The sequence below is a fragment of the Diabrotica virgifera genome, chromosome 6, assembly GCF_917563875.1.
Source record: "Diabrotica virgifera virgifera chromosome 6, PGI_DIABVI_V3a".
In the NCBI taxonomy this organism is placed as follows: domain Eukaryota; kingdom Metazoa; phylum Arthropoda; class Insecta; order Coleoptera; family Chrysomelidae; genus Diabrotica; species Diabrotica virgifera.
In genome coordinates, this window is record NC_065448.1 from 163,948,571 (window position 1) to 163,971,707 (window position 23,137).

The window sequence follows — 23,137 nt, forward strand, 5'->3', positions numbered from 1 at the left end:
TGTTGAAATTACAGATTTGAATGTTTTGGTCAATTCCCTAGAGTTATTGACATTGTCGATTTCTATAGGAGATGACGGAGATGTACTTATGACAGGCGAAGTCGCTTGAAAATTTAACAGTGGAGTCATCATTTATTATTTCCTGTTCGTAAAATGACAGAATTTTGAAAATTTACTTTGTTACTGCCATAAAAAAAATTACTTTTTAAATTGTAAAAAATGCAGATTTCCACATTATGGCGCAAGTAATCTAGTTTAATTAAGAAAAATAAATATTTTTTTTATATTTATGTGCATGAGTTACATTTTTTTTAATTTTTCAAACCTTATAGCAACCAAAAATCCGAAAATTAACAAGTCGAAAATCATGAAAACCTTATTCTTCTATATTTCTGAAAGTGTAGTCACTGAATGTTTTCACCCACGATTTCTTTGAACCTTCATCGATTTTCATGAAAATTGTTGATTAGTTAGAGGATACCTCAAAAAACAAAAGTGATATGGCACCAAGTTGCGCTTTCTGCATATTAGGGGTGAAATCCACCTTTTTTTTTAATGATAAAAATGCAGATTTCAGCATTCTGGCTCAACCAATCTCGTTTAATTAAGTAAAATAAATTGTTTTTTACATTTATGTGCATGATTTATAATTTTTATTAATTTTTCAAACCTTATAGCAACCAAAAATCAGAAAATTAGCAAATCGACAATCACGAAAAAAATTATTCTTTTATATTCCCAAAAAGGCAGTCACTGAAGGTTTTCACCCCTGATTTCGTTGAACCTCCATCAATTTTCATGAAAATTGGTAAGTAGTTAGAGGATACCTCAAGAAACAAAAATGATGTGGTACCAACTTGCGCTTTTATCCTGGGGGTGCACGTTACCCCTTCTCATGGGTGAACACTATTTTATTAAAAATAACCCCATAATTAGACAGAGGAGTAAATTCTAAGCAAACTTTCTTTTATCAAGTTTATAAATTTTTTATTTAAATAATATTTCATAATTTAATAAAATATTATTGGTACAGTAAAACCTGACAATAACGGCCACTAAAAATAGAAAACAATTGGCCGTTATAGAAATGTGGCCGCTAATGCTAGGTTTCCTTTTCCACAAATACATAAAATATAATTGAAAATTTATTTATTTTAGTAATTAAAGCAAATATAATTAAATATAATTCTACAAACAAACGGAACATACTAAAACTAAATTCAATTTACTGCAATATAAAACAATATCTATACGAAAAAACAACTACAAGAAAAACAGAATTTTTGTTTATTTTACATTTTTTTAGATAAACGAAACATACTAATACTAATTTAATATAGGTAATACATAATATAAAACAACATACTACTATAGCTAGTACGAAAAATACGCTTATCACTAAAGTATCGTCGTGCTTTCATGCTATATTAAACAAAACCAACTTGGTACGGCCTTTAATTAGATATCGCAAATCACTTTGGCTGATTTTGTCTGCATATATATTATGTTTGAGGAATCCCTTTTTTTTGTGAGACTGGATATAGGACATTTCTCAAGTATGAAGTCACATTCATGGTATATCGTTTCTATACAGGGATAATAATCTGTGCAATGTTATGGTACAGGCTACGTTAAATATGAAGTAAATGTGGAAGATATACACTGGTTATTCATTTCAATTTAATTTGATTATTTTTTAATCGTTTACAATATTTAAAATAATTAAAGACATAAAGTTAGGGATTTCAAAAATAAATTCAGTTCTCACTGGCAGGGTGGGAAATAATAAAGTGCCATACAATAGCATTTCATTACAATGCTCATTACAGACATTACAGGCTGCTCCGTTTGAGAAAACTCATACTCTCAAACTTTGAGAAAACACTCATTCAGTTTCGACCAACCCTGTATTAGCTAAAATTAAACGTTTTGCTAGATTAATAATTTTAAACAATAATAGACTATTAAAAATCACTTGAACATAAATTGATTTTCTGATGTCAAATCACTACAATTATACAGGGGGTGAATATTGCTATGAAAGTTGAAAAAAAAACGTAATTATCTTTTAAACTACTTCGTATAACATCACAAAACCTGATATTTTAAGAAATAAAACATAGAGGAGAATCCAAAAATGTAAAAATATACAGGGTGTTCCATTAAATAAAAGATAATTTTGTTTCACCCTGTCAATATGGGTGGCTCTGTATATTTGGAAATGTATTTAAATTCTGATATTATCTATGCCCCAATCTCACCTAAATAAACTTTTTTCGTATCTCCTACAACAAACGACTAATTGGACTTCCTATATACACACAACCTATATACATACAAAATCTCCGCTATAAAATTTTTTCAAAGAAAATGTTATTGGTTTTTTTTAAAATAACTCCGTTAATTTATGAAATATGAGATTTATCCAAAAACCATTACAAAGCTAAGTAAAAGGTCTATAACACTGTATTAAACATAATTTTCTGAATCCTTTATTTTTTTTAAATACTAGGTGAAAGGGCCCCGCTTTTATGCTTCTCGCAGTAAAATTTAGGTTATAAATGTTTCTATCTCGGTTATTTTTTGTCGTAAAAAAATATTAAAAAAGAAAAAGCTTAAATAAAGTTAAAACTAAAATTTTGTTCTCTACCATTTTTTAACTATATCGAGTATTTTTGGAGTTATTATCAAAAGAAAATAAAATTCACGAAAATTTGAAAAGTTCTAATTTTTTTAATCGTATTTTTTTTCAAAAATATGCATTCTAAACCGGTCAAAATTGTTGAAGTTATTACTCATGTTAAAATAAATAAAAATTTTAATGGGTTACTATAAATTTTAATTTTTGTGGAAATGACGTATGATTCATTTTTCAATCTTCCCTAAAAAATCTGAAAGGGTCCTCTTATTTCCATCATAACTTGCTTAATTTTGATGCTATCGACTTCTTATATAGCTTTTTGATAGTTACCTTTAAGTACTTTATTAAAATGTTTAGTGTCTGTATCTAACAAAGTGCATCGTTTTCCTGTTATTTAAGCTTGAATACTAAGATTTGATTACTCGCGGAAAAAAAATATACAACATTCCATTGCATATAACTCACTTTGTATATGTAATAAAGGATTTTTCGAATAAGGAGCTCATTTATTTTTATATTATCTTCGATTTTGGTAATAACAACTTTTTTGAAGAAACTTATGGTTTTTGAGTTATTTATGAAAAACTGCTTAAAAACATGGATTTTTTCAGGAAAAATCAAAACTTTTGATCTTTAATAACTCAAAAACTATTGATTTATTGGAATAACTTTATATAAAACATTTTAATTATAATTTGTCCCTCTATCGATTAGTGGTATTATTTTTAATAAAATAATTTCCACCCCCGAGAAGGGGTGGCATCCCCCCCCCCAGGATAAAAGCGCAAGTTGGCACCATGTCACCTTTGTTTCTTGAGGTATCCCTCTACATACTTACCAATTTTCATGAAAATCGATGAAGGTTCAACGAAATCGGAGGTGAAAACCTTCATTGACTCCACTATAACCGATGTCTCAAAAAGTAGGGACATAAAAAATGAGACAGTATAATAATAATATATTCATTTTGTGAAACATAGGATAATAGATTTAGGTACATATATGTTGGCCAACATTCCCGCCTCCCCTTTGGCCAACAAAGGGGAGGCGAATCGTCGTCGCGTAAGATAACTAGATCATTAATCTGTATATTTTTAACAGGTTTACACCATTTAGGTCGATGTTGCAGTTGATGAAGATACTCTAACTTCCACCTTTTCAATGCCATTAGATAGGCATCGGTTGACAAGCTGGTAACAACCTCGAGATGTGTAGCCTTTGTCACCATACAAACAAATACGGCGATATAGCACTTTTCAGTAGCGGCCTTTCGTAATTTAGAGGTTTTTAACAAAAAGTAACCGGCATAGTCGACACTAACTTTAGAAAATGGTCTACAAATTTGAACTCGATCCTTGTGCATATCGGCCATCATTTGAGTAGAAAATTTTGCTCGAAATCTATGACAAAGGATACATCGGTGAATAACCTTCTTGACCTCATTTAAACCGTTTATTACCCAACCGTTGCCGAATATTAGCTAGAGTAGCTTGAACTCCAGCATGTCCGAGTGATATATGCACAGACTTTAATAAAAGTGAGACTGTGTGGTCGTCTTTTGGCAACAAAACTGGATGTTTATGGTTAAAGGACAGCTCAGACGAGCTTAACCGACCACCTACCAATATAAGTCCACGTGAATTATCGATGAAGGGAGATAGAGACCAAATACGTGACGAGCTTCTTGTGCTATTGTCTAAAAGAACCTTGTATTCAGCTTTGAAATATTTTCTTTGGAGTCTTTTAACGATAAAATTTTCTGCATTTAGTCGTTCATCCGCGGTTACTACCTTGCCTGACTGCAAGCGACTATTACTTCCCTTGAAACGAGCATTATAAACGAACCGAAATACATAGCTAACGGCCTTAACTAGTCTTTCATATTCAAAAAATCGCGAGAAAAATTCAACTCAGTCTAGCACATCGTCTATTGCGACGTGATGTGAACGAGAATGTTCCGTTTTTTCTTCCGGTAACGAGTCTAGTAGGATTAACTTTAAATTTGAATAGTCAATAATTCTTTCTTGTAAGAAAGAAGGACCATAAAACCACAGAGAATTATTTGAGAGTTCCTGAGGAAAGGAACCTCGAGAATTTATATCCGCGGGATTGCCTGAGCCTGGTACATGATGAAAATGTACCTCTGGAGTCAATTTCTTAATTAATGCTACCCTATTCGCAACATACTGTTTCCATTTAGACTAATCACTGGCTAACCAACTTAATACTATCATGCTGTCTGAATATATGTGATATGAGCTAAAGGATAAACCATTCTCAAAAACCTGTTTTAGAGTTGCAAATAACCTAGCAGCTAACACTAGTCCTGCTAATTCCAATCGAGGAATTGTAATTTCCTTTAAAGGAGCTACCAGAGATTTTGCTGCGACCAAACTTGACGAGACTGATTCATCTAGATAAAGGGACCTTATATAAGCACATGTACTATAAGCATCCTTGCTGGCGTCGAGAAAATATGAAGCTCCTGTTCTCGTATTAACTTGTTATGAAAATACGATCTCGGAATTTTACACATATTCAATGATTCAAAGCCATTGACCAACCTTAACCACTCCTTAATGATGGAATCGTCCGTGATGACGTCATCCCACCCAATTTTCAGTTTCCACAATTTTTGCATTAACAGCTTTCCCTTTAAAACGAATGGGTTAATGATGCCTATTGGATCAAAACACTGACTTACTATTGACAATATGCGACGTTTAGTAAGCTTACCTTCAATTAGAAGACGAGGACTAGAAAAATAAAAAATATCTTCTTGCGGATTCCAATGCAGTCCTAACACTTTACTATTTTGAGATTCGTTAGTGCGAATTTCTACATTATCGCGAGCTACCAGATTGTTAGACATCAAAAACTCTGATGAATTTGAGTTAAACTTATGAAGAGAAAAACAAGCTGCATTCAGAACAGTAGACAATTGTTCATACAACACTTGCATGTCATTTAACGTTTGGGTACCGGCTAAAATATCGTCTATGTATGTCTGATTTTGAATCGCATTGGTGGCCAAGGGCATTTCATGGGCATTGTCCGCTATATCTTTTAAAACTCTTTGACTAATGTATGAACTGCATTTTAACCCATGTAACAACCTTTTATACTCAATTATCTGAAATGGGTCCGAGATATCATTGCGCCATATTATGCGCAATAATGCGTGTTGTGTGGGATCAATGGCAATGTTCATATACATGTTACTTAAATCGGCAGTAAGAACGTACTTAAACATCCTGAAACGACATATAATTGAAAACAATGACGGCTGCAAATTGCCACCATTTAACATTACTACATTTAAAGCAATGCCGTTAGAAGTAGGACAAGAACCATCGTAAACCACACGAATACCTATACTACCGTCCGCTTTCCGTTTCGAAACATTAAAATGAGGAATGAAGTGTTGGTCTTTACCTACCACGGGATGAGGATCTTTGACTATCTGTGAAATTCCTACCTTCAAATGATCATTTATAATAGAATGGTATTGAGCAAATACTTCAGGATTAGCAATCAACCTTTTTTCAACATTTAAAAACCTTTTCTGCGCAATCCTATAAGAGTCGCCGAGTTTAGACGTCGCATTTTGAGAACTAAAGGGTATAGAGATTTGATACCTGCCATCCGGCAATATCTTGGTTGTTTCTTTAAATATACGCTCAGTCATTTCAGCTTCAGACCCGGGTGTATGGATTATCGGTATCTCTTCAGCCTTCCAAAATCTTTCCACGAGAGTGTTAAGGCTTTCATCATTTCCCTCTGACACTGGCAACGATACATGTCGGTCCTGTTCTTCACAAGATGCATAACTCACTAGACCCAAATTTCGAGGATTAGTAGAATCCATGTGGCGACGATATTTTCTATCAACTGAACCACCAACAATCCAACCGAACAAGGTATTTTGAAGAGTCGGGAGTCCTTTACCTAGGTGAAATATGCCATCCGAGAAAAGTTTATAACAGAAATCTGCGCCGAGGAGAATAGAAATTTCTGACCTAACGTGAAACTCATCATCAGCTAATCTATAGTCGAGAGGAATATTGAGCTTGGATATATCAATCTCTACCTGAGGTAACTCACAAGTGATATTTTCTAATACTGCACAATTAATATTTAAACTATTCTTTGTATTACCTGAATAAACAACGAGATCAACCATTTCTGTTGATTTAGCTACCCGAGTCCCTACTCCTAGAATACTAGTTGTGTTTGCATACGTTTTAAAACCTAGTCTTTCCACTAAGCTACTCTTTATCAAGGATAGGTGACTAGCCGTATCGATCAGCATTTTACACGAGATATAATTGCCAAATGCATCTGCTATTTTTACTTTACATGTGGCCAATAAAATAGAGCCCTTTTGTACTAGAGGTCTGCTAGCAGCTAGCGCTGCTCGAGAAATATCATTTTCTCTATTGTCATTTAAAATCGGAGCACTCCGTTGTACCTGACTGTCAGCTGAAACTGTAGGAGATTTTCCTCTGGATGCATCAGCGAAGCCTCTTCTACTTCCCATATTCCTGTTGCCTTCACTGTTGGACGAATGGTGCAGGGACGAATGGTGTTTTTTATGACATAAAGCACATAACTGAGACGAAGTACAATTAGCAATTAGATGACAATGTCCTAAACAATTTATACAAAGCTTCGATCGTTTCACAAAAGACAACCTATCTTGAATTGAGAGTGCTTGATATGCGTGACAAGCGTAAATTTTCTGACCCGTATTATTGCAAAATGAGCATTTATTGACATATCCCGAAGATGGACTAGCTTTACGATTTACCACCGTTGTATGAAACGAGGCCTGTGTTTCCTCCTTTCTATAATGAGATTTATTCCTTTCTTTAACGTTTAGATTCTCTAGGTGAGAACATCTTTCATCTATAAAGTTAAGGTATTCATCAAGAGAGTCTATTTTTTCGCCTTTTCTTTCAAATTCTATAAACCTACGTGTACCAAAGTCTAAATGTCTATCAATAAAATTAATCAAAATCAATTTCAATAATTCAGAGTCAGAGAGAGTTAAATTATTTATAGCTTGCAACGTATTTTTTATCTGAATATAAAATCTGAATATTAAAGCCGTACTTGAATATGGCTTGCATTAATATTAAGAGACTTAATATCGAGTAATTCGTTTAATAATGCTTTTATAATATTATATTTATTTGAATATCTATCTTTCAAAGTTTTTAAAGCTATGTGAAAGTTATCATTCGAAACAGTTATATTATTAATCATTTTGAGAGCTTCACCTTTAAGATATGACTTTAAATAAATGTTGTACATCGCTAATTTCATTATTATTTATGATAAGGACAGAAAATAAATCGAAAAAATTTGACCATTGACTAGGGTCACCAGAGAAACATTGAATTGAAATATTGGGTAATTTTACACTAGGTGCCGTACTTGTCTTATTATTGACTAGTACTTGAGTTGAATCTATTACGACTCTGTGCTTCTGAGGATTCATCTTCTCAGCTAGACGAGCTGATAACTCAGAAAACAAATCCTCCTGAAGGGACCTGTCCACAGGTTCTTGTGTGTCAGGTGTAGCTAAATCTATTATATCTTGATTTACCGAAAATTTATCAAAGGCATCTTTTAACAGTGACATTTTATTTTCTACAATGAATACATTAGTTTCCGAGTTTAATTTACTATTAACCCATTTCTGAATTCTGGTCATAGACGCTTTCGCGGATTTGCAATTTTCCTTGGCCGTTTTAATATCCATTCTTAAAGTTCAGAGAAGTACCTTCTTTAGAATAAATGTGTTAATTTATAATAAGAGAAACAAAGAAACTTAATAAAATGAGAGAGAAAAATTAATATGATCTTTAATGAGTTAAATTAATAGCAAAATAAGCAAATTACCAATATATATTCAGATCCGGCTCGAAGGACCATGTTATGAGGCTGGTAAATAGACCCCACTTTTATGAAATTGTTCCAATCTCAGGTTCTATAGGTGCTGGTTCGCTGAGAAAGGTAATTAGCTGATACCACTAAAAGTACCAGCGAGACTGCTTCCAAAAGGGATAAATTTAGAGCAATGAATTATGATAAGATAAGAATTTAACACATTTATTCTAAATCAAACAATGAAATTAAAGAGAAGTGAAAAATATATACATATATAAATAATTCTTCCTCTGTATGAAAAAGAAGAAGAAGATATATACGTATAAATAAAATAATATGTACCTAAATATAAATAATTATGGACAGTAAACAAAAATGACAGATTTTATAAACTAAATCTAATGAAAATGTCCGAACGAAAACTACGAGAAAAACTACGGTATTGTATTTAAACTTACATAAATGTTCCGCGCACTAAAATAGTCCGTTGACCGATATGCCTTTATATTATGAGCTCATAAATATAAATAATGTCCTTACCTCCAACTTAATACCACTTGCCTAGGTATGACGAGAATTTCCACCTAAATTTTGCTACAAATCATATGAGCAAATTTACGATTACTAAATACTTAACGGGAGAGACTCTGGGTATTTGTATCTTCTATTTAATTATTCTTTATATTATTATGTGGAGAGAAACACAAATATTTGTCTCTTTTAGGGTTATTTTTCTAATTTCTTTCTTGAACGAGATGATCTGCTAATTACGGGAGATGAATTTTTTCTATATTGTCACTTTGACGTTTTTGAGTTTTTGCTTTACGTGACAGAATCATATTTTTGACGTCACTAGAGATGGAAAATGCCGCATATGTACAATAATATAAATAAGGAACATACTTCTTTGAATTTTGTGAATATTTTGTGAGAGTTTCGAATATTGCCCAAAATTGCTGTGAGTGGCGAACTTTGAAAAATCATATTTTGAAGACTATAAATCCTAATTATCTCTACTAAACAACATTTTAAAGAAGAAATATGTAGGTTTTTTTTCTGTAAAGCAATGTCTATACCTATATCCTCGTGGACAAAAGTTATGGGACAAAAAACGAAATTTCTTTCTTTTGGGTTTCTTTGTACTTTTTCTTTTGAATATATTTTTGTAAAAAAAAGTATCATTGACTTTAAAAAGTGATATTTAGATAAGAAATTTAACCAGAAACAATTTTTATGTAGGTATGTTTGTACCAAAAGTGCATAGAACTCACCCTAATGGAACCTGTGCCCAGGGACTAATTCACCCATTTCTCAAAAACGCACTACTTTAAATGGTAGTACTCCGCGGTTTTTTCATATATAGAGGTCCATTGACCATATGAAATAATAAAACCCCGTTAACGTTGTAGTTCCTTTTAGCTATCTTATTTTGAATATAATCAATAGCCTAAAGGTCCAAAGTTTCTCGTTGCTCAATTATATTAGAATATTGGCAGCTTCCTCACCCACTTAATTAGTTACTCTTTTGAATGATACCGTGGCATCATTTTTATTTTCGTCTTAACTCTCATTTTGAAATTTATTATTATTATTTTTATTATTATTTTTATTATTTATTGTTTATACATATGACCTGGCCTCTAGTTTCTAATCCAGGTCGTTTTTTTCCTGATGGGATTACAGATATTTTTTTTATATTTTTACATTTTTTACTAAACTACTTAATCTATTTTTACAATATACTAATTAATTTACCATAATCTATTAATTACATTTAACAAATACATTTAACAAATTTAAATAAACAATATACATTTGTTAAAATATTTTTGGTACTATCAACTCCCTTCTAAGTTATAAAGACAGTCCCTCTATTTTCAGAAGAGAGTTAGTAGTCTTTTTTTTAAATTTAATGAATTATTTATTGAATTATTATTTTTATTTATATATTTTATATTGATTTATTATTATTATAATTGTAAATATCTATTTTTGAATTTATATTTTATTTTATTTATTTTAACTTTATCTTACTCAACTTCATCAGGGTTGGATTATTTGTTGTCTTCTTCTATTATTATAGATTTCTTGTTGTTTTTTAGATATTATTTCTGTTAGATTGTTTAATATTCCAAAATATTCTTCATTTTGTAATATATCTTTTATTTCTAGTCTTTCTAATCTTCTTCTCATTTCTCTATGTTCTTCATTTTTTTCATTTTAATTTTTTTTCATTTTTTTTTTCATTTTTTTTTAAATGAAATAATTTGAAAGGTTCTTTTATTTTCAAGCGTTCATTAAACATCTCCACTTGCTTAGCATATATTTGCGTATAGATTTTTATGCCCTCCGGTCTTATCTGCAGAAACCACTTGGTAGGAATGTGCTTCATCGAGTGGTTGAAAAGTTACCCTTTCAACGATTTCCTTGCAGATATGTTTTTAAAGGAATCAGACTTATGATTCGGAATTTCGTAGAGTTGTGTATTGTTTGCTTGAAAACTTCACAGATTCGTAATAACGATGCGACGGTTTCACCTTTCCACTTCTGTTTAAAATCTCTGTCTGTTCAATTGTTAAAGCATTTCTCTTACATTTACCACTGGGTTCCCCGAGCACTATTGCTATCGATATTGAATTATTTGCTCCCCTCACGTTGTATAGAGTTTCCGATGAGTGATTTACGGTGACGCTATATCAATAAAACCTTAAAAATTCAATTTGAGTAGGTAATGGAAAATCATAGTGGTAGGGGAGCCCAAGCGGGGATTTTTGCAGTTACTCGAGCGCGTCAGATTAGCATATAGGGAGAAACCTGGTACCATGCAGATGTACCTCTACCATATATTGGCCCTTAGCACAGGGGAGTTCGTTAAAAGGGGCCGAAAAAAAATCTATACTTAAAAAAACTCGAAATTGTCAGATTAAGATAAGGTAAGTTAAGTACATGCAAAATAGTGTATATTTCAAAAATCTGGTAGGTTTTAGGACCTACTCTTCACAACCCAATAGGTCCCCAAAGCGCTCGAGTGACTGCACATTTAGCATACTTTGCTCCCCTACCATAGCACGGATAATCCGCAGCACGGATAATCCGCTTACGGATAATCGGGGTTCTACTGTATATCTTAAAGATATATACTTGAGTTTTTTTCACTTTCTCCTTTTTTCTTTATCTATTTTCCATTTTTAATCGTTTTATTGTTTCGTTTTTTAATTTCTATATAAAACTTTTTTTTTGATAAAGTATATGTTGAGATAATAGCTATCCCAACCAGTGTTGCCAACCGCATTTCTCTAGATTATCCGCTCGAAAAATATCCGATTTGTCACGAAAAGATACGCTCATAGGCGTAACCAGGGGGGGGGGTGAAGGTTATAACCCCCCCCCCATTTGGATGTACCTTGAGCTCGCTACGCTTAACACCATTACTATTCCATACCTCCCAGAGACCATCCAGTACTTGTAGCCCCCCCTTAAGATCATCCTGGTTACAACGTTGGATACGCTACCTGTGAAAATTATTCTGTAATTAAAATCACTATTGCCAATGTTATTCTTTAATCAGACTAAGTACTTATTACAGAATAATTATTTTTAATCTGCTGGATTTTCTGTTTTACCGTTTATTTTAAAAATTTTCGTTTATAGATTGAAATCTCGAATCCTAGCTTATTAATTCATGTAATTACCTACAATTATTATATTGTACGTACTTTGTATTACTGTAAGTGTTAAATTATCTAAATATTTCAGTATTTGGATCTTTTTTTAAACTATCTAAAACTAGGTACTAGAATCAATACAAAATATATAAATCAATACAAAAAAACTACAACTACATTAAGAGCGTAGGCGAAAAATTGCTGGTCAATGGTTTTTCGAGTCCTGAGAACTAATAATTATTTTTGAAAAATATAAACGCAGAATGAAATATTACATTATTACCGAGGGCCGAAAGTCCCTGAAGATTTCTATAATTTTCATTGTAATAAGTTACAGCGGTGAAAATAAAAAAAAGAGAAAATTGAGTGTGATTTTTAATTTCAAATATTCCATTCAAAAAATCCTTTCTGTTTATTCTAATGGACTTTTGGCCCTCGGTAATAATGTAATCTTTCATTCTGCGTTTACATTTTTCAAAAATATTTGTTAGTTTTCTCAGGATTCTAAAAAAATGAATGCGTTTAAAAATTATTTTGCCCCTACGCTCTTTTAGCAACTAAAGATTTATTACAACTAAAACAGTAGAAACATAACTGACTTAAACATGTATGTACGTTATGCAAAACACCACAAAAAAATATAATATAATAAATCACAAAAGTCTTATTTTTTATTTTGCCATAGATACGTTACATTGTAATATTTTTTTTGAAGGTGTACATTTTACACAGCCAGTATTACCGACACCATCTTTAGTCGCCAATACAGCCCTAATTGTTGATGTATTTAAGAGGATTCTTTTATCTGTTTTTATAAAGAATATATTATTGAAAACCCTTTCTACACTAGCCAGTGGCGTAACCATGGGGTTTTGGGGATTTTATCCCCCATTGGGATGTACTTTGAGCTCTAGGTATACGCTTAACACCATTACTATTTCATATCCCCCTAGAAACCCTCCAGTATGTAGTTGTAACCCCTCCCCCCTTAGGATATTCCTGGTTACACCGTTGACATTAGCGTTTGAAAATGGTAGAAGTAATAGCAATGAAAATACTTTTTTTAAATTAGGAAACAAATATATATTAGCTTCATTTTTTAATTTTACCATTTATCCATTATAAAAAAGTATTTTCACAAACCAAAACTTATTTCAACAGACCTTTATTTAAGCACTGCACTACATACAATAAAAATAAAACTAAATCGTGCAGTAACACTCATAAGTTTAAAGACTAAAACCCATAAATAAAATCGGACGGTAGAATCCCTGTTTTTGAAATTTGAATTAGATCAGTATGCCTTAAGGGGGTATTAGCACGCTATAGTCAAAATAGGTGGCGAATTTGCAAACTAACGTTTAACAATTCTTTGAATAGATGGCAGCACGTACATATATTTTATTATTAAATTTAGTTCTCTGAACGACACAGCATTGATGCCACTTATTGCAACTTAAGCTCGGCACAGCTCGCTCTCAATCGTACTTTGTATTTACAGACGACAGTTTTTAATCCTTTCTTTACTTGCCTAGGGTAAATTCTCATTAATAGATTAAGAGGAAACAGTAGCGATCAACAGGTAGCGAAAACGCGTTCCAAGATTGCGGCTGTAATTTTGAATATTTTTTCGAGATATTTGGCACACGTATTCGTATAATAAAGAATGGCGGTACAGATCCCAATTTGAAAAATATATTAATATGTGGAAATTACTCTGTAATTAAATACAATATTAAAAAAACGGACCTATACCGCCATTAAGAAGAACAAAAAAATACACTTTCTTCAAATAAACTTTTTTATCCGATGCCTAGATTTTGTGTCATTTTGGAACTACTAAAATTTTTTATTTCATTAGTAGTTCCAAAATGACACAAAATCTAGGCATCTGATAAAAAAGTTTATTTGAAGAAAGTGTATTTTTTTGTTCTTCTTAATGGCGGTACAGGCTCGTTTTTTTAATATTGTATTTAATTACAGAGTAATTTCCACATATTAATATATTTTTCAAATTGGGCTCTGTACCGCCATTCTTTATTATATTACAAATACGTGTGCCAAATATCTCGAAAAAATATTCAAAATTACAGCCGCAATCTTGGAACGCGTTTTGGCTACCTGTTGATCGCTACTGTATCACCTTATAGATACTAAACGTTCATTCATTTGGAAATAGTTTATTATTTAATATTGTATTTACAGACGGCAATTTGTAATTCTTTACCTGCTCAAAAAGATTTATTTCAAACTAAAGAAATTTGCAATTATTTGAAATACAAGTGCCTATCTAAATGACCAAAAAAGAATTATGCTAATTCTCAGAATGAAGATTGAGTATAAAATTAGTATTTTTAATAAATGTAAAATACGTAAGTCAATTGAAAAACAGCGTCACTACAATAACTTTTTTCGTATTGAATGTTTTTTCCACAGAGGAATTTTTTCTTCGGAAAATTTCACATTTTCATTTCATTTCTCATTTCAACATGCGAGGCAGAATAAGAATTAGCCTAATGAGCCACTTAAAACATTTTTAAAAGTGATATAGGTACAACAGAATATATAAAAAATGCGAAGTACAAGAATCATGGACAAAGATTGGATTCCGCAATGCCTTGCCCTTAGGCACCCGAGAGGCCCTATTGACTGTCCAACTGCTTGTGCAGAGGTGCAGATATGTCAACTATGACGTACCTATATATTTGTTTTATCGACTACAAAAAGGCATTTGATAGAGTACAACATGATAAGCTCATACTCATAACCATCTTAGAGGAAACTGGATTAGATAGATCTAAACATTAGATATGCCGACGACACAGTAGTTTTTGCAGATAGCCTAGATGATTTGCAAAAAATAATGTCGGGCATATAAGATATAAGTAGTGAACGTGGACTTAATTTCAATACGAAAAAAAGAAAGTAATGGTAGTCAGTAAGAGCGAAATATATTACATATACGGCTTTTGGTTAACCAACAAACAATTGACAGAGTGAACAGCTACACATACCTTGGTACCTACATAAACAGTCAATGGGACCACTCTAGTGAAATAAAACAACGCATAGGAAAATCGAGATCAGCGTTCATAATGATGAAGTCTCGTTTCAGAAGTCACATTTAACACTTGGTAACAAAATCTCTATTATCAGATCCTATGTATTTTCTAGATTATTATACGGAGTAGAAGCCTGGACTCTTTCCGAAGCTTCTTTAAGAAAACTCAAGGCATTCGAGATGTGGTATTACAGTCGCATTTTAATAATTTCGTGGATGGGTCGTGTGACTAATGTTGAGGTCTTACGTAGAATGTGCAATGGGCAAGGAATGCTAGATTATTAACACACATTATTATCAAAGAGCGCAAAGTAGAATATCTTGGCCATGTTATGAGGAATGAATAGAGATTGCCGCTACTCATTCTTCAGGGCAAGGTATTGGGAAGATAGGACCAGGGAAAAGAAGAATATCTTGGCTTCATAATCTGAGAAACTGGTTCAATACATCGACAAACAGACTATTCCGAATAGCAGCAAGCAAAGTTAGGATAGCCATGCTGAACGCCAACATCCGGAACGAATAAGCACCGTGAGAAGAAGAAGTATACTTCATGGCCCGGATTACGTACACTCGATACGCATCGTATCCGCCATGTTTTCCCATAGCGCCTTACGGGAAAACATGGCGGATACGATGCGTATCGAGTGTACGTAATCCCTATGCATTTTAAATTATTCTTCTTCTTATTCATGTGCCTCGTCCGTTACGGACATTGGCACGTTAGTCCAAACCATTGGTGTAAGTTTTGAAGTAATGAGTGTCTTCTTCTTCTGGGTCCACGTTTGCTCTCTATTTCACTCTGTATTGTCAGTGGCAGTATACGATATTTATCATGTCTCATAATATGATCGAGGTATTCAGGTTTCCGTTTCTTAATTGTGAAAGAGATTTCTCATTTTTGTTTTCCCCTCGGCGCAATACCTCTACGTTGGTAGTGTGAGTCGTCCAGGATATTTTGAGGATAGGTCGGTACACCCACATTTCGAATTCCTCTAGCTTTTTCATCAATGTTTCCGTTATTGTCCAGGCCTCTGCTCGATATAGCAAGACCGGAAAGATATCATTTTAGCAGCCATATTTTTAGTGGGATGGATATATCGAATTTGATGAATATATTTCTCGTGTTGTCATAAATGTTGCTCTGGCCTTTTCAATTCTAGATCGTATTTCGGTTGTTTGATCCTATTTGGAGTTGACGACTTTTCCAAGGTATACATATGAGTGTAATGTGTAGTGTGTGTGTATTGTGTAAATGTCTTGTTACTTTGCAAAGTCGAAGTCATTGTTTTTTAAGGTGACCAACTATTTTTTGTTCAAAAAGAGTACACTTTGCAACTATTGAAAATATGTTAATCTCCTAAACCTACAGAAAAATTTAAATCCTAATACTAAATCTATTTCTGGGCAAAACTAATTAATCCTAATACTAAATCTGTTTCTGGGCAAAAATAATTAATCCTAATGTTTCTGGTATGAGTTTTTGCTATCTACTAAATAATAGTTTTTTCTCACTTAATTCGCGCAATTAGTCACTTTATATAACGACACAAAGAAAAAGTCTCTATTTCTCTGATTGAAATACAGTCTTACATGACTTGTCTTATGTATTCATCCAAAGTATATTAACATTATAGAAATTTAAAGTTAGTTTATAATATATAGTAACTTTAGATTATGGTGCGAGGCGTAAATGGTGCGAAGCAACTGGTGCGAGGCAAATGGTGCGAGGCGAATGGTGCTAGGCAAATGATGCGAGGCAAATGGTGCGTGGCGAATGGTGCGGGGCGAATGGTGCGAGGCAAATGGTGCGAAGCAAATGGTGCGAGGTAAATGGTGCGAGGCAAATGGTGCGAGGTAAATGGTGGGAGGCAACTGGTGCGAGGCAAATGGTGCGAGGCAAATGGTGCGAGGCGAATGGTGCGAGGTAAATGGTACGAAGCAAATGGTGCGAGGCAAATGGTGCGAGGCAAATGGTGCGAGTCAAATGGTGCGTGGCGAATGGTGCGGGGCGAATGGTGCGAGGCAAATGGTGCGAGGTAAATGGTGCGAGGCAAATGATGCGAGGCAAATGGTGCGAGGCGAATGGTGCGAGGCAAATGGTGCGGGGCGAATGGTGCGGGGCGAATGGTGCGGGGCGAATGGTGCGGGGCGAATGGTGCGTGGCGAATGGTGCGAGGAAAATGGTGCGAGGCGAATAGTGCGGGGCAAATGGTGCGAGACGAATCGTGCGAGGCAAACGGTGCGAGGCGAATGGTGCGAGGCGAATGGTGCGGGGCGAATGGTGCGAGGCAAATGGTGCGAAGCGAATGGAGCTAGGTAAATGGTGCGAGGCAAATGGTGCGAGGCAAATGGTGCGTGGCGAATGGTGCGGGGCGAATGGTGCGGGGCGAATGGTGCAGGGCGAATGGTGCGAGGCTAATGGTGCGAGTTAAATGGTACGAGGCAAATGGTGCGAGGTAAATGGTGCGAGGCAAATGGTGAGAGGTAAATGGTGCGAGGCAAATGGTGCGAGGCAAATGGTGAGAGGCAAATGGTGCGAGGCAACTGCTGCGAAGCAAATGGTGCGAGGCGAATGGTGCGAGGTAAATGGTGCGAAGCAAATGGTGCGAGGCAAATGGTGCGAGGCTAAGGGTGCGAGACAAATGGTGCGTGGCGAATGGTGCGGGGCGAATGGTGCGAGGCAAATGGTGCGAGGTAAATGGTGCGAGGCAACTGGTGCGAGGCAAATGTTGCGAGGCAAATGGTGCGAGGCGAATGGTGCGAGGCGAATGGTGCGGGGCGAATGGTGCGAGGCAAATGGTGCTAAGCAAATGGTGCAAGGCAAATGGTGCGAGGCAATTGGTGCGAGGCAAATGGTGCGTGGCGAATGATGCGGGGCGAATGGTGCGAGGCAAATTGTGCGAGGCAAATGGTGCGAGGTAAATGGTGCGAGGAAAATGGTGCGAGGCAAATGGTGCGAGGCAAATGGTGCGAGGCAACTGGTGCGAGGCAAATGGTGCGAGGCAAATGGTGCGAGGCAAATGGTGCGGGGCGAATGATGCGAGGCGAATGATGCGAGGCAAATGGTGCGAGGCAAATTTACTGTTTTAGAAGGGTCCATTTGAAACAATTTAATGCTCTAAAGTTCACTAGCCATTCTATCCATTCACAATGAGTATAACATTATACAAATAAGTACTTTCAGAATACAGGTTTGAAAAGAGTACAGTTAACGAAAAAAGAGTACAAAACTCCGTAAATGAGTACAGTTGGTCACCTTATTGTTTTTGCAAAGAAACGCTAATTGTATCCGAACTTCTGCGGTCCCTCCGGTGAGTACCGATCCCACAATGAGAGAAACTATTTTCATTTATTAATTTTTAAGAAATGCAAATTTCTCCACCAAGGTGAGATTCGAACTCACGACCTTTAGGTCCAAAGGTATCGTTCTTACCACGCCACTGAGCCACAGAGAGGTCACAATATCATGATTGAAACTCAAACAAAGTACAAAATGTTTACTGGCAGGGGGAGGGGGCCACTTTTCTAAACAAAACCACGTGATTCATATTTCCATGGTTACAAAACTCGTTTTCAATGTTTTGCAGATTTTTTTAACATTTGGCAAACGCGCATCTGTCGCCATTTAATACATCACTGCTGCCATCCACTAAATGACACGTGAACTCAGTTTTTCACCTATTAAGTGATAGCCGAACTAATTTATCACTAGAACAATGCCAATTTGTTAGGGTTATATCAACAAAATCCCTAGATTGCAGCTTTTAAGTATAATTTTTATCTTTAGGTACAGTTAATTTAAAAATTATGGCAGTATGAATAATGAACGTTTGCTTAAAATAAAGCTTATTGCATAGTTAATTATTTATGGTAGTTATTTTGTACAGAAGTTCAAAAATTATTACATAAATCCAATTTTTAGGGCAGGATACCAAGTAAGTTATGACATGGGTTCCTTTAAGTACAGTTATAAAAAAAATTACTGCTTTCTTTTGAAATTTTAACTAGATACTATTAAACTAGAAAGTTTACAGTTCACGTACATACCAACAAGTTGAAAATTGGTTTTGAAATAGTGACGGTAACTGTACCTAAAAATTATATAAATTTTAACATTGTGTCATACCACCTTAAGTGGAAACATTTGTACATTCAAATTATAAACAAGACAATTCGCACAGGTCCCTTTTGTCCCTTCTTATCTGTCCCCACTTAGATAATTACCATGAAAAATATCGGATGTCGCTAACATGCATCCAATATAAATATAGGCTATTTATAGAAATTTGGGTGGAACCAAAGAAAATTAATGTATTGTTGGGAATATATGAATGACAAACGGATTTTTTTAAGTTTATTTTTGTTATTAGTCTGTTGTCGTAGATTGGTAGATACACTGAAAAATATACGCAAATATCCGATTTATATAAAGATACGAAGAAGATACGACAACTCTCAAAAAGATAGGAAAATCGGATAATTATCTGCCGATTGGCAACACTGATCCCAACATGACAATAGGACGTCATTAAGATCGTCCTAGACAAAGAGAGAGAGAGAGGCTGTACTACTAAAGGTTCTGGTTCTAAATACAATATAATGAGGATATCTATCTGTAACTGTAATAAAGGGAGTGGGAAAGGGATGTTTAAACATTATGGTTTAACGGAGCTTTCATTAACGAGTACTAACTATTTATTGAGAGGAGATATATACAAATATAACACAAAACAGACCTAAGAGAAGGAGAAAACAAAACATACAAACAAAACGGTTAGATGCAACACCAATGTTGATCAAGAGAAGAGAGAGAGAGAGAGCAAAACACTTACACAAAATGGATGCAACACTAGTGTCGATCGAGAGAAAACTCCTACATATAACTAGAATGAGTACTTACAAGCTACCATGAGTCTTTCAGTCTGACGTCCGTGTACGCACTATATTGTCTTTTCAAAATTCCACCACTGTCCAGGCTGAGCAGGCGATGTGGCAACGGTGTGGTTGAAAGCAACGTAGATCCAACTAAGCTTGGGAACAGGTGTGATTATTCCTTGGCGAAATCTTTGGAGGGAGCAAACGAGCGTGTTCCAAACATCTCGTACTGGAGCACTGAGCACACTTTTCACTGATAATAGGCGAATCCGACTGCAACGGTGTGTTGCTCGGATCTCGTACTGGAGAACACCTTACATTTTTGAGAGTCGAGTCTGGCAACGGCGTGTTGCTGAGATTCCGTACTGAGACACTTGAGTGGGGCAACAAGATGTTGCCTTGATCTCGGTTGAGAACACACTGAGAGGGTGAAAGCGGGTGCTCTTCCATCTTGAAGGGAAAGCTCCCTTTTGCAACATATGGTCTTTTAGGCAAACACATTTGTTGTTCCCATAAATGTGTATACACTCTTCTTAGGTAATTTTGTGATCCATACCAACATATTAATACAATCCTTTTCCAAAAGTCATATCCTAAACAACTATTTGAAGTACATATTAACAATAGTACCAAAAATAACAATGTAACCACTGTCAAAATTAATACTCCTTTAAGCCAGTTTTTATCTGTAGTTTCCTTTATACTTGGTGCACTCGTAGAACTAACTAAATTTTTCTTTGCTGTTGTGTTTGTATAAATCAATTTACTAACAGATGACTCTTGAGTGTTTGCATCATCCCTATGTACCTCTTCTTCATTTGAAATATTTTTTGGAGAGACCTGCTGATCTCGAGAAATCTGCTCAAGGTTCTCACTTAATTTATCGAGGCACAACTCTACTTCAGATGATTTAAGTTGCTGTTCTATAACCCAGACATTACAATTTGAATTAAATAAACTAGTTGTTAAAAAATACCATTTTTTATATATGTACCAATAAAAATAGGTAAAATTTGATTTCGTTGTTGAGTTTACAAAACCGTTTTTTAGAGTAAATTTCGAAATATCGTTTAGTTCTTTAAATGGACAAGAGGCATCTGCTATGTACGTGAGATCTTTTTTGCATACAGACGGTATCACGGCAGTTTTATCTTTACATGAAACTGAGTGTATGAGAATATTTTTCTTGTCTATCATAATTTTATACTGGTCTCTATGTATGTCTTTTTCATTTGAAATCTTTTTTTGAGAAAACTGTTCATCTCTTAGGTTCTCACTTAATTGATCCAGGCACAACTCTACTTCAGATGATTTAAGTTGCTGTTCTATAACCCAGATATTACAACTTGAATTAAATAAACTAGTTTTCAAAAAATACCAGCTTTTATTTATATACCAATATAAGTAAGTAAAATTTAATTTAGTTGTTGAGTGTACAATATCGTCTTTTAGAGTAAAGGCTTGAATATCGTTTAGTTCTTTAAATGGACATGAGGCATCTCCTACATACTTAAGATCTTTTTGGCACACAGACGGTATCGTAGATCTATGTTTACACGAGAGTGAGTGTATGAGTATATTTTCCTTGTCTACCATAATTTTATAACGATCTCTATGTATTTCTTGTTTATTTGAAATATTTTTTCGAGGTAAGTGCTCATCATTTTGGTTCTCACTTAATTTATCGAGGCACAACTCTACTTCAGATGATTTAAGTTGCTGTTCTATAACCCAGACATTACAACTTGAATTAAATAAATTGGTTTTAAAAAAATACCATTTTTTATACATATACCAATATAAGTACGTAAAATTTGATTTGGTTCTTAAGTTTACAATACCGTCTTTTAGAGTAAATTTCGAGATATCGTTTAGTTCTTTAAATGGACAAGAATGATCTGCTATGTACGTAAGATCTTTTTTGCACATAGACGGTATCACGGTAGTTTTATCATTACATGAAATTAAGTGTGTGAGAATATTTTCATTGTCTACCATAATTCTATAACGATCTCTATGTCTTTCTTTTTCATTTGAAATATTTTTTTGAGGAAACTGCTCATTTAGTACGTTCTGACTTAATTTGTCAAGACATACTTTTGCTTCAGAAGTTTTAAGTTGCTGTTCTATAACCCAGACATTACAACTTCCATTAAATAAACTTATTTTCAAAAAATGCCATTTTTTATGTATATACCAATAGAAATAAGTAAAATTTGATTTGGTTGTTAAGTTTACAACAGCATCCTTCAGAATAAATCTCCCAGTACCATTTAGTTCTTTAAATGTACATGAGGCATCTCCTATGTACGTCAGATCTTTTTTGCACATAGTCGGTAACACAGCAGTTTCATCTGTGCATGATTTTGAGTGTATTCGAATAATATCTTCTTCTACCATAACTTTGTAATTAATTCTGGAATTAACTAACGGCGACTGTAGTGTTAGAAATATGTAGGCTAGATAAATAATGCTACTCTTTCCAACCATTGTGGAACTATACCTGCAATACAAAAAAATTATTTAGAGTTTTTCTATGGTAGTATTTTTTAAATTTATCTTAAACAGTTTAGCCAGATAAGAAAGTTGATATTAACTCGAAAATCTAACAGGGAGATTACTTACGTTCAGTAATATGACTAACAGCAAACATTTAAAATAAAAGCGAACACATTATGAAAATAACTCATATAATAATATTTGAATTATCCTCCCACTCAAAAAGATCCGGAACATTGTTTAAATGATCAAAATGTCAAAAAATGAAGGAAAAATTAGATTTTTTTCTTGGGTTCTTGATTATAACTTTAAAAGTACCTATTCATTTCCGAGAAAAGTTGCACCGACATAAAAGTTTTCTAATTAAATTTCCTGCCATATGGGATTAACTGAAAATTTTAAAAATTGTCACCCTTGTTGCAAAATAGCTCTAATTTCGAAAAAAAACATAAAAAAAGAAGTATTCGCATTTTTAGTGCAGTCACTGAAGGTTTTCAC

The 23,137-nt window shown here is 34.1% G+C and overlaps 2 protein-coding genes across 7 annotated transcripts in view; both read right to left on the bottom strand.

Moving 5' to 3' along the window:
* Positions 1–11,250: 11,250 nt before the first annotated feature.
* Positions 11,251–23,137, bottom strand: part of LOC114339689 (uncharacterized) — a 108,148-nt gene continuing 96,261 nt past the window's right edge. For all 6 annotated transcript variants that reach the window (XM_028290359.2, XM_028290358.2, XM_028290356.2 and 3 more), the window contains one exon: positions 11,251–22,643. In XM_028290359.2, coding sequence (XP_028146160.2) covers positions 20,291–22,630 — 2,340 coding nt within the window. In that variant the 5' untranslated portion in view covers positions 22,631–22,643 and the 3' untranslated portion in view covers positions 11,251–20,290. The remainder of the gene's footprint in view (positions 22,644–23,137) is intronic.
* Positions 22,638–23,137, bottom strand: part of LOC126886229 (uncharacterized) — a 53,895-nt gene continuing 53,395 nt past the window's right edge. Inside the window, exon 4 of the mRNA XM_050653093.1 lies at positions 22,638–22,643. Coding sequence (XP_050509050.1) covers positions 22,638–22,643 — 6 coding nt within the window. The remainder of the gene's footprint in view (positions 22,644–23,137) is intronic.